The 12,185-nt window shown below is 46.1% G+C and overlaps 2 protein-coding genes across 5 annotated transcripts in view; both read right to left on the bottom strand.

Moving 5' to 3' along the window:
• Positions 1-12,185, bottom strand: part of Ppn (proteoglycan-like sulfated glycoprotein papilin) — a 209,006-nt gene that overhangs the window by 95,382 nt on the left and 101,439 nt on the right. For all 4 annotated transcript variants that reach the window (XM_075699305.1, XM_075699304.1, XM_075699307.1 and 1 more), the window contains exons 5-9: positions 5,233-5,335; positions 3,955-4,088; positions 2,807-2,930; positions 2,436-2,516; positions 2,059-2,231 (exon numbers count right to left, since the gene is read on the bottom strand). In XM_075699305.1, the coding sequence (XP_075555420.1) occupies positions 2,059-2,231; positions 2,436-2,516; positions 2,807-2,930; positions 3,955-4,088; positions 5,233-5,335 (615 nt within the window). The remainder of the gene's footprint in view (positions 1-2,058; positions 2,232-2,435; positions 2,517-2,806; positions 2,931-3,954; positions 4,089-5,232; positions 5,336-12,185) is intronic.
• Positions 8,123-10,955, bottom strand: LOC142587928 (ATP-dependent DNA helicase DDX31). The gene has a single exon (XM_075699303.1). The coding sequence runs from the start codon at positions 10,723-10,725 to the stop codon at positions 8,617-8,619; it is 2,109 nt and encodes a 702-aa protein (XP_075555418.1). The 5' UTR covers positions 10,726-10,955; the 3' UTR covers positions 8,123-8,616.

Raw genomic sequence — 12,185 nt, 5'->3', positions numbered from 1 at the left:
TCAGTTGGCATGTCCATTCCACCACGGTTCGCTCGTGGCTGCAGTCTCACGCGCATCCAGAAATCACGTTGCGGTTTGCTTATATTGGCAAAGCAAAATGGCGGGCGACAGCTTGCGCGCCTTTCGGGTTTGGCCTCAAAGCTGGCGTTAAGGAAATGATAAATAGGAAAAGGAGAGCAAATGCAGGTTTGTGGCATTTGTAAAGGTTGGACAATAAATAAATCTGCAAATCCGGTGGCATAGTTGTTCATATTCTTGATTTCTTATATTTTCGGACAGCACGCATCGGAGTGCTCTCACGGAGTGCTCTCGCAGGTGCCATTCGCACCAAAATTGTGACACAACCGTTTGTCGCACAGCATTCCGGGTGATGTCATACAGGCGTGTCTGTGTGTGTGTGTGTGTAGTGCTTAAAATTCAAAAAAGTAAAGACTGACCGCCTGGAAAAGCAGGCAGATCCCATGCCCTGCAGGAATCGACGTTACACAAAGCAGTGCGTGGGGAGCCTACCAAGTTAACGAAACGACCATGAGAGCACCAAGACGTAGGCGGCTAGATAGATATATACATACTGCCAAAGTGGCAAATGTTCGCCGAGAAATGCATCGTAATTAATAAACTCAATTCGCAAACCGCAACCAAACCCCTATGTCTTCCCTAAATGACATGTTTTCGCATTCCCATATGTAAGCAGTCTTTTTCCATAGGAACACACAGCCATTTAATATATGAACTGCAGTTTGCCATGTTGAAAACTAGCAAAAAAAAAAAACATATAGGAAACGCGCATTGCAAAGTGTCAAGCATGACACTGTGAATAAGATCGGGAACCCGCTGTGTAGGTCACCAAGATGCGACGGGGGCATCGAGTTACCTTATGTGCACTTACAAGCTATAAGATGCTAGCTTTCGATACATTGCATCTATGGCCAGAGTCTTTCTAGTTACCTAAAAAGTCAGTTTCTTTTCTGACAAGATGCCACTTGGCGTTTTTCGCCAATAACTAGACATTAAAAGTTTAGTTTGAATCGCATCCACGCGTCTTTCTTGCTCAGGACACGCGCAGTTTTTACACCCCAACCGTGGATCTTCAGTGCATCGTAGACTAGACAGGCAGCCAGACATTAACCTGCGAGAGCACTCCAATGCGCGCTGTGAGAGAATATAAGAAATTAAGAACATGAGCAACTGTGCCACCGGATTTGCAGATTCATTTATTGTCCAACCTTTACAAACGCCACAAACCTGCACTTGCTCTCCTTTCCCTATTTATAATTTCCTTAAAGCGCCAGCTTTGAGGTCAAACCTGAAAGGCGTGCGAGCTGCAGCCCGCCATTTCGCTTTGCCGATATAAGCAAACTGCAACGTGTTTTCTGGACGCGTGTGAGACCGCAGCCATGAGCGAAATGTGGCGGAATGGACATGTCAAGTGAGCGCACTCTCCCCGCCGGTCAGGCAAAAGCGAAAGACGAGATGAGCAGTCAAATCGAGCTGCGCTCCAGCTATCATAAGCCGCTGCAAACATGCCGAGATAACAGAGCGCAACACTTCGCGGTGCTGGCGTCAGTCCAAGCTGGTGCAAGCCACGCTGCGGAGCGTTCGTGTTAAGCGTGCTGACGGCTGTACAGATGCATGCCTACCCCTTACATAATACCCTATCAAAGGCTCTGTAAGGTACTTGAGTGAAGTGGCACTTATCCATTCTGCAGTATAGGATAGTGATGAGTGCCTACCAACTGAAATATGCACCCAATTACACATCCTCAGTGGCACATAACCCATGGCCCAAGTTGTCTACTAAGCAGGACAGCACCAGCAAAGTGAGGGGAGGAGATAAAGAAAGCTTTAAAAAGCAACCTCAAGGGTCGGTACTATATCTAGTAGCTCTCTTAGATGTGCAATTGGCTCCGTAGCTATGACTACTGTGCCACAGATAGCTGCCGCCAAGTATTGTTCGCAAATCATACTTTGGACAGTGGAAATACAGCTGAGTCACACCTTTGTTTTCTCAGGCTAAGGACTGAGAAACAGCCAAAGAAATAAAAAAGGAATACAGACCACAATGAGGATGGTCTCGATCGTTGGCCCAAGGGCAACCAAGCTCTCGGGAGCATTGGCACCATGGTTGCGCCGCTCGTAATGAAACACAGTGCCAGCAAAGCGGATGCTCCGGGGGAACTCGATGCGCCAGTTGCCGTTGAGGTAGTAGTAGCCAGTCTGGTTGCGAACGGCTGCAGTAACAAAGAAGCAGTACTGGTGAGAAATCACACACCAGCCAGGCATCAGTCGCATCAATCAGTAATCGCTTCAAGAGCGCTCGCTTGATGGAGTGGAAAAAAGAGAAGTACTACTATCAGATGTGCATGGATGCACATCACGCATAAATCACGATGTGCACCGCTACTCGCTGAGGCAGCACCCCAAGAAGAACTCACCAAGATAGTTGTTTGTGGGGAACTTCTCTTCAATTCTGATGTTCGTAGCTCCTGATGGAATCAGCAGGATGTCGTTGTAACCTGCGTTAGCAAAGGCAGATATGCACAATTAGCAGTTTCATAGAAACACCAGGTTTCTGACGAGTGAGACTTGTGACTTTGGTTCTGGTTTGTAATTTGTGCAGCATGTTGGCAGGCACTGTGTCTGGTTGAGAGATCACATGCCATCTTATCAGTTTTCACTGGGTGAGGGAAACAATGGTGTGAGTGAAATTGTCCACAATGATAGTTAGTTTTGTCACTTCTCATAGTAGTGGAAGGGTTAGCTAAGTGGGCAAGATCAGGCAGCAAATATAGATAGTACTGCTCACCGACTTGTAAGTTATCCAAGTCGAAGACGCCCTCGACTGTGCTGCAGCTGGTACCGTCACCCCGACACACCCGGCACTTGTCCTCCACGGCGTCCGAGCCCAGCATCTTGTCACACCCGACAGGCTGGAGCAAAAAGGATGGACTATGAGTTGCAAAGAAAGTTCTTGTTTGACAAAATATGGTGCAACAACTAGACAGCACAGAAAGAAAAAACACCGCACATTGCTGACCATGCATAGAATATAGGCCCATGCAGAAAATATTTCATGCTGTGAAGTTATTGAAGAAGCCATACACTGAAACAGAGTTCCACATCCTAAGCCTACCTTTGCAAGCTAAACCCCTTACTTCTGCGGTGACCTCCTGACATTGACTGTTATGGTATTCTACAAACAATTGCAAGGCACAAGTTAGAACACCTCTCCCAAGTAATCAATTGAGGGTGCAGTTTTTAAGAGTGCATTTGCCAAGAATGGTTCAGGGTCCCAACCTAGGTGTGCAAGCCAAAATCACACTGCTGTTACATTAAGAAGTGAAAGCAGAGATGAATGGATGCATTTTAACTAGCTCAAACTTTTGTGCATTGTATTTTTCTATGGCAGTATGCTTAATTCCCCACACACTGCCTTTATGGCGACTGTCACATGCTGTAGACTAAAAAGCCTGAAGTTATACAGTTTTGATGATTATGTGCTCTAACAAATTCAGCATTGGACAAATTGGGCTGCAAGATGACATTTTTGTGCAAAGTATGGACACTGGTTGACTTTATAGCAAACGGTTTTATCATAAAATTATTACTGAAGACCTGGCACAATTGGATGGTTATGCACTGCTGCGCCCAGTGACCAGTTTACGTGGGCTCGACATATGCCAGTGCATACCTGTCCCAGCTATGGGTAACCACACAATAAGCGACTTCACACCATTTTAACTAGTAATTACCCACTTGTTGTAACGGTGGAAGTCTCTGACCCTATTCCTTGATAAACTGCATCTGTAAACGCAGTGCTACTGAAATTTGAACACGCTGAATTTATAATTAGTGCAAATGGCATGAGAACAGGCAAGTTACAAATAATCCCAGCCAAATGACCACTTCACCATGACAAAGGCACATCAAGCACTAATATTGCTTAGTACTTACCATGCAAGCTCCATCGACACAAACGTCAAGGCTGCCATCATCATGACACCGTGTACCGTCGATGGTCTTGGCTGAATGTCGATAGTAGAATCGCTCGCCTTTTGGTTTGCAGTTTAGCTCACAGGGGTTGGCAGCTGCAAGAGAATACATATAAAAGGATTTCAAAGAAACTCATGGGAAACAATTAACCCCAGGTTCGTTGTTCAAACGGGTGCAGTGGAAGCATTAAAAAAGAAATACTTAACTTGAATCTATAAAACCATTAGAACATTATAGGTTCATGCTCATTCTACCTATAATCAATATCAGTCTTGTCTCAAAGAGACGTCAGTGTGATTAAATGTTTGGCTGATGGAGTTTACTATCCCAAAGCAACGAGTGGAGTACGGGAGAAGTTATAGAGGAGCGTTCTGCATTAGTATTCACCAACTAGGGTTCTTTAGCATCAGCAAAAGTTAAAATACCATACAGACATTTTCGTTCTGTCATCATCTGAATGGAACCTTCAACCTTGGCCTTAGTAGTAGAACTTGTACAGCCACTGAGCTAGCACCTTGGGCAAGGCGTCAGCATGGTACTTCCCACATACTGCACGAGCGAGTTTGCGTTTGCCAAAAGAGTTTCTACAGACAGTGACGTAACTGCATGATTTCGCATGATCTGCATAAAGTCCAGCACAACAATTAATAACGAGAAGTGAGCAGAGAGGTCCAGGCAAGTCAGGGGAGCCTGTACTCTTTCCCATCAGCTAATGAAGCTGTAGAACTGGCCTGGTGAACGGCACCTAAATAAAGCTCAGAGGTGTATCACCCACCCGGTGCCAAGAAACCACAATGCAATCAGTCATCATGATGAAAAAATTCTGTTGTTTGCAGTTAGCCCACAATGAAAACAGATTTACTTAGATGCTAAAGCAAGTGTAGAGACACCTGTGTACTCTGTCCCGTTTTTTTCTTTTCTTCTTTTTTTTTTTACAACTGCTGCTGTAATGCAGATCAATGTGATTCAGTGATGCCTGCATCATACAGAACTTTCAATGACAGTCGAAAATTAGTGAACTCTTGAACCCCACAAGCTTTGGTGGCTCCACTGCACGAGCTCATACATTTTAAAGGTACTAAATGGTTTTTAATGGTTGTTGAAGGCGTTTGGAGGAGTATCAGTTAGTGCAAGCAACCAGCTAAGTGTTGCTCTTAGCCTGAATGAGACTGGTCAGGGATGACGGCCTGAATGCTTTAGAAATGTGTATTCCATCAAACATATCTGTATCCTACTCACCTTTGTAATATGGCACCCAGCTGTAGTAGCGCCCTTCAAAGGGTATGCTGTTGAACCGGGCGCACTGCTCTTCCCTGAAGTCCTTTGTGTGGTCCGGACATTCCTGGTTATGGATGCAGAGCGTGGTGCTTTGATACATTGTACCGAGACTGTTCACTTACAGCAAAAAGGCCGAGAGTTCGGTCCGATACTGGTCACACCAAATGGTTAGTGTGAAGTATTGAAAAGTGAAAACTAAAGACAAAGAGAAAAGTATCCAGCTAGGGCTGAAAGTTTATGGAGCCCGGGTTCCGAGAAAATTTTGAATTTCCGACCAGATTGTATCCAAAGCAAGAAAAAAAACACAAGGCTGTTTGCAAGCATTAGTAGCAGGCTGCAGAAACAGCGAATTTTTTTTTTTATTATTATTTTTTTGACTCTGTGGTCTGCATACTTTCAGTGTCAACAGTGAAAAATGTGGCAGTGGGCTTTCTAATGAAGTGACAGGTGGCCGGCACGAGCTGATCCATTCTAGCCGATCCGATCAAGGGTGCAGTGCAGTGGTCACATGTCAGCACATGCTTCATCTTTTCAAGGATGATACAAGGATGACTGGTTCTCCCACTGCCTTACTCAGATCTCAAGATTCGTGTTTGGTACGAGAAGGCTGCTACTACAATCAGGTGTCGACAGAAATGTTACAACCAGAATGAATAAACCAAAAAATCAACACACTTAAAGTCTTAATTCTTCTGGCTCTTGAAATCATTTACTGCAACAGCAGCAGGAGCTCACAGCAGACAGTGCCACCTCCTCAATAACAGCTTCTTTGAAATGCACACGTCCTTGCCCACTACAGCATTGTTTGCAGTGGCCTCCAAAAAAACGTTCGCAGACACCATTGTACAGTCTGTACGTAGCGCAATACCCTGAACAAATTATGAAGTGCCAGTGCTGCACGATGGTGCTTTGGTTAGCATATCCAGCTTTTAAGCGCACTTCGCCACAGGGACAAGAGTTTGAATTCATTTGGCAGCAAAGTTTGCCTGCTTTCCTCCTCTCCCCCCCCCCCCCATCGTGAAACTGAAGTTTAGGATCAGGAGGTAGTCTGACAACAACAGCTGTCAGCATTAAAGAACAGACAAACGAAACAAACACAGTGTTATGCTTTTAACTAGGCAGCAAAAGCATTAAAGGTGCAGTGCCAAAGCCTCTTCTTTCAAATGGATTTGTCCCGTGCGGTACAGTTCCCGCAATATACACGCACACACATGCTTCACAAGACACTTCATATGAGAAAGGCCCGCAGACCTTTTCCAACTGTCGACCTATTACCCGTTCACACAGAAAATAATTTCTCAGTGTCAGGACAGTGTCAAACCGTGTCTCCCGATTCTGTGTACTCTACTCAGTGCTGTTTTGCTCCCAGATAGGCACCATCTTGTTTACCCAAGTCACATTATTGAACCGTTTCAACACATGCACTCTGATGTGTCAGCAGACATTAGTGTGGCACTACCAAGGAAGCCTCTTCAAGCATTCTCACACCTACGCCAGAGAATTATGGTGCAAAACATATGGCAAGTGCTATTTAGCACCACACACAAACGAAGCGAGTTTTTCTCGTGATCAAAAACGAAAACAGGTAATCCTAGGGGAAATGTTTAACTTGGCTTCAACTTTTAGTACGAAAAGCAGAAATGTTAGTAGCCGTCTCCGTTGAAATATTATGGCAATAAAAGATGAGTTTAGTAGCCTCATTGGAACAGCTGAGAAACACAGATGTTAATCTGTGGTGTGTATAATATTGTGCTACTGTGAACTAAGAGAGAACCATGAAAATTTGTGCCTCTTGGGTACAAAGTTGAGCTTGTCGACATGGCAGAAATAATTGTACAGCAAGGGAACAAGCAAGAGCAGATGACACAGCACTGCAAAAAACACATAGTCATGCCACCTACTCTTGTGTCCTGTATTTCCAAGTTCTACAATTATCCACACATTTTTACGGCGTTGCACATAAAGGGACTGACAACTGGCCAGAATGCGTTGCGAGACGTTGAGGGAAATGAAATGACCATAGAATCCAGCATGCTGTTTGCAATATAAGTAGAAATGATAATTTAAAATTGGCAAGTCTCAAAATCCAGTAAGTGGCAAGGCCTGGCGATGAAATCTTGGTATTTCTCATGTGGTCTATGAGATTACTGTATGCAAGTCAGCTATTAAGTGCAACATAATTATTGCTTAAAGTTTCAGTTACTATACTATAAGACATGCTTTATTGTATGCTTCAGAAATCAAACACGCACTCATGGTTACGGCAACACGCTGAACTGCGTATCACGTGTGAAAGCACGATTTCATTTTGACTGGGTAAATACCAAAGCAGTTGGACAGGAAACCATGAAAACACGTAGCCATTATCGCAGAAATGCTTTAACACTTCGTAAAACATGAATCGCAGAAACATCGATTTAGCAAACAAAATAATACTCTCTCAAAGTTACGGCCACAGTTGTCGTCTGCCTCCAACTAATGCCTGCATACAGTCACTATTGCGCTCACCGATCACCATTTTCAGAACGCTTCCAGCGAACGACTACATCCTCACTGCAGATTTAAAATTCTGACAAGAAATGTACCGCGTCGTTTTCTGCTTTACCATTTCATGCTTAGACACTCTGACCAGTAAGCCTTCCGTTGCATTAAAATATATAGGTACCATAAAAATTGGTTGCCAGTCCCTTTACCATGACCAGCACTCCAACACCCCCCCCCCCCCCGCAACACAGCATTCTATATAAAAAAATCCTTAAAAGTATCTGTTAACCAAGGTCCTAAATACAGCCCATAAGTTGGCCCTGGGTTGGCAATGCAACAGGGTAGAGTAAGAGACAAACTCAACAAGCCAGATAGCATGTCTGTGAGCATTTGATGACTTAGAATCTGGTAATGCACACTTGAAATACAACAGTAGAGAGTGGGTCAGGGTACATATCCTCCTGCATGATCAGTGCATCCGCCATGATGTGACATTATGGGAAACACTAAAAGCGTACTATTGAGGTGGCATGGACCCAAGAATTGTTATCCCGATATGATCCATGTAGCAGTGTTCTTGCACATAGCACATGAATCAGAAATTTGGCAACCATGACAATGTCAGGGTGCCAGAAAATGGCTGTGAGCAATGAGAAGGGTTATCTTCAAACACACAAGGTGCTTTGTCACTGCCCAAAAAAGCGATCAAGCCATGTACCAAAATGTCTGTGGCAGCAAAATTTCTGCATACGGTCCAGATTTCATTGAATGACAAGTCGCCACTAACATGTTTACAGTGCAAGCAAATGTTGCCAGAACACCACACATACTAAACAAACGACACTGTCCTCACAGATGTGTTCAGTCATTGTGAACATGTTTTCTTCTCTTTTTCTTTGATTCCACAAGGCCGCTGTCATACTCTGATATTTTTATCCTTTTGACAGGTGGCTTTGGATATTTTCCTTGCTTGTCAGTCGATCTGAAACGGGCATTCTTGTGCCCGAAACGACGCCCTGCAGTGTCCTGAGGCTGTGCGGCCCACTGCGCTCCAAGGCTGCTTGGAGTTTCTCGCAGGCAGTATGCCTTGGCAAGGTGCCCCAGATGCAAGGCCTTGAATGACACCACGTGTCTCATGGCACGAGGATAAGACGCATATGAACGAATGTGACTCAGGAACCCTTTCTTTGCCATTTCCTGCAGAGCAGTCTCCTTGTAGACCTCACTTTCGAAGATGAGCTGGAGTGCTGTCACAAAGTCCTCCATCGTTTTCAGCTTCTGTCCTGGATCAGTCTTGGCCTCAAGGATGTGAGACTTGATGGTGAAAACCTTAGACAGGACACCCTTGAGTTCCATTTGGTCCAGATGAATGTTTCTTTGCGCAAGGACATCTAGGAAGCCAACCTCCGAGGGAAACAGCAGGAGAACAACCTTTCCTTTGGCACCGATCCGCGCGGTCCTCCCGGCACGATGGACGTACTCTTCAGGTCGCAGGGGCACACAACACTGTACAATGAGGTCAACCTGAGGAACGTCTATACCTCTCGATGCCACGTCAGTTGTGAAGAGAACACCAGATGCTGCTTCTCGAAATCGGTTAAAAACTTCAGCACGGTCATGCTGGGTCATTTCACCGTGGAGCTTAACAAAGTCTATTCGCTTCTCCGTGTCTTCGAGCATGATGCCCAAGACCGAAGAGAAGAGGGCATGTTCAAAGTCGACAGAGTCCTGAGTAGCCAAGAACACAATGACTTTGCCCCGCTCTGACTCGACGCACGCTTCGAGGAGCAGGCAGCACAGGGCCATCTGCGACAGCTTGACGGGAGCCTGGAGGTAGTATTGGCTCAGGCCAGGGGGCAGGACAAATTCTTCAAGTTCGTTAGCCCCCGCTTCAACCGCTACGTCCACAGTTGCCGGATCCTCCAGCGTAAGGCCTGCCAGCCGCTCTACACCTTTGGTCAATGTTGCCGACAGGAGCACGGAGGTCCCCTTCACCTGCCTCTGCTCCTTCCAAAGTGTAACGATCTTCGATATCGACTCCTCGAAGCCGAGCTCGAGCATCCTGTCGGCCTCGTCGATAACCAGCCAGGAGGTCTTGCTGAGAGAAAACGATTCCGTGTGCTCCAGGTGGTCCGTGAGCCTCCCCGGAGTGCCGATGACGACGGAGAGCCCCTTGCGGAGCCTCGCCTTCTCGGATTTCTTTTTCTCGCCTCCCATCAAGACCCCCGGCACGACCCACGTGCAAGCCTTGCTGAGTTTCTCGAAACATTCGTACGTCTGCAGCGCCAGCTCCCTGGTCGGCACGACGACGACGGCGCGGACGCCGTCGGCGCGAGTCAGCTTGGGTCGGATCTCTTGAAGACATTGGAGAATGGGCAGCGCGTAGGCCAACGTCTTACCGGAGCCCGTGGCCGACTTGATCAGGGTGTCGCGGTGGTCGAGGAGGGATGGAATGGCCAACTTCTGCACTTCGGTGGCAGTCGTGATCTGGAAGCGGTCGCGGAGGCAGGCGACCAAGTGCGGGTGCACGTTGAACTCGGCGAACTGCGACGACGAAAAGACGCGCTCGTTCTTGGGGTCGACTGCTGCTGTGGTCTGCTGCTGTTGGCTCGTCGGCTCGGGCTCTTCGAGAGAGCCTCGTCCGCCAAACAGCGAGTGAGTGAAGTTCTTCTTTTTCCGCGGAAACGGCAGCTCACCTTTGGGCCTCTCTGCGTCGCCATCGGTGTTAGCTCCCGACTCGTCGTCGCGACTTCGCTTACCAGACTGCGCACCAAACTTGAACTTGACTTTCGCGGGCTTCGATGACGCCTGGGTTGGCGCCCGCTGCTTCTTGGCGACCGCAGGAGTCGAGGGTGGTTTCCCAGCGCCTCCGCGAAAGGTTGCCGCAGCAGTGGTCGGAGGAGTCGAACGTTTCTTCCGAGGCTGGAACTCGGTGCTCAGGTTGAGCACGAGATCACCGGTGACTTCCATGGCCACGTGAGATGACGGGGAACTTCAAAGAGCTTCGATGCGGTTACCACGCGATCTGAAAGCAAGTGCAACGCTCTCCAAGCTTCATGTTGGTTCGCAAAGGTCGCTCACAGTTCTAAACGCATTGCACGGTGAATACATGGCGCGGAGACCGTTCCACGTTACGAACACGCTGTCGAAAAACACGCCGAAGACGGAAACGGAGAGCGTATGGAGAATGCGCGCGACAAGCGAAAGCCCGCAAATAGACTAGGCTTAACACATACTCTCTTCAAAGGACTTGCTTCACAACTTCAGAGATGGCGCTAGCAACACGTTGGCAATATTTTTGGCCACGTTGTGACTCGTTAAAAGGTGGCGCTACTTGCTTTTACCGCAGATTTGTCTGACTTGTTTCATAGATCAGACTCGCACCATTCATCCAGCTCAATAAAAACCGGCGCGCTATACAAAACGGATTTACACCGATGTGCTGCTGTGCGCGACACGGCTTGGAAACGCTGGCACGAATCCTGTATTCTGTTTTCTTGCTAGATTCGTCGCACACAAGCTCGTTAAGCTATATTTGTCTCGTCATATCAAGGTGGACATTTGGGGGAGTCGTACGGTAAATCGAAGTGCATGCGAAACGCAGGAATGTTCTAGTTAAACAACCGCTGAAGCGATTTGAGTGAAATTTGTTGCTGAATTATACCAAACAGAAGGCAGAATTTAGACTTCTGGCATTTCTTTTTCCCTTTTCCTCCTATCTTTATTGCGAGAAGTTGCCATGGTCGGTAAGAATTAAAAAGAAAAAAAAAAACAAAATACTGATGAAGTACAATTCTCACAACTCTGTACCGATTCCTGTGTACCGTGCATTGGGTGCACGTTAAAAAGACCCAGGCGGTGGAAGTTAATCCGGAGTGCCCCATTACGGCGTGCTTCATGACCAGATTGTGCTTTTTCTACGTAAAACCGGACAATTTAACTTTTAAGCTCTGTACCGAAAACAGAAAACGCCGCTTTGTTAACTGCATCTGTTAAAGTATTTGAACAGGGAAGATAGGACTTTGCAAATTCGTGAAATTTTTACAATGTTTACAGAAAAAGTCCAACTCACTATTAGTGACATATTTCAGAGTGGATTATATGGATAACTTTTTTTAGATATCTGGGTAAGTGCAATTGATAAAATTGTGATTCTTTTCTTTTATTGCTTTGCTTTTTTATTTTTTTATTCTCGAGTTAAACAGCTATGAGATTGATGTTTCAGTTTTCTTAAATTTTGCAACTTTCGACAACTTTCGCAAAAAGAAATTTATGGCATAAATAAAATTCCTCCCTATGGTCAGTTGACGTTTCTTCAGATACTTTTCTTTAATACACAGCAATAGTCAAATTCGGTGCAGAATATTCTGAACAAAATAACTGCTCCAATTCTTTGTATTTAGATAGGAGCACCTAAATTAAGGCTTCCT

This window comes from Dermacentor variabilis, chromosome 7 (assembly GCF_050947875.1).
Source record: "Dermacentor variabilis isolate Ectoservices chromosome 7, ASM5094787v1, whole genome shotgun sequence".
Lineage (NCBI taxonomy): Eukaryota > Metazoa > Arthropoda > Arachnida > Ixodida > Ixodidae > Dermacentor > Dermacentor variabilis.
The sequence above is the reverse complement of the archived record's forward strand: the minus strand, read 5'-3'. Positions and strand labels throughout refer to the sequence as shown.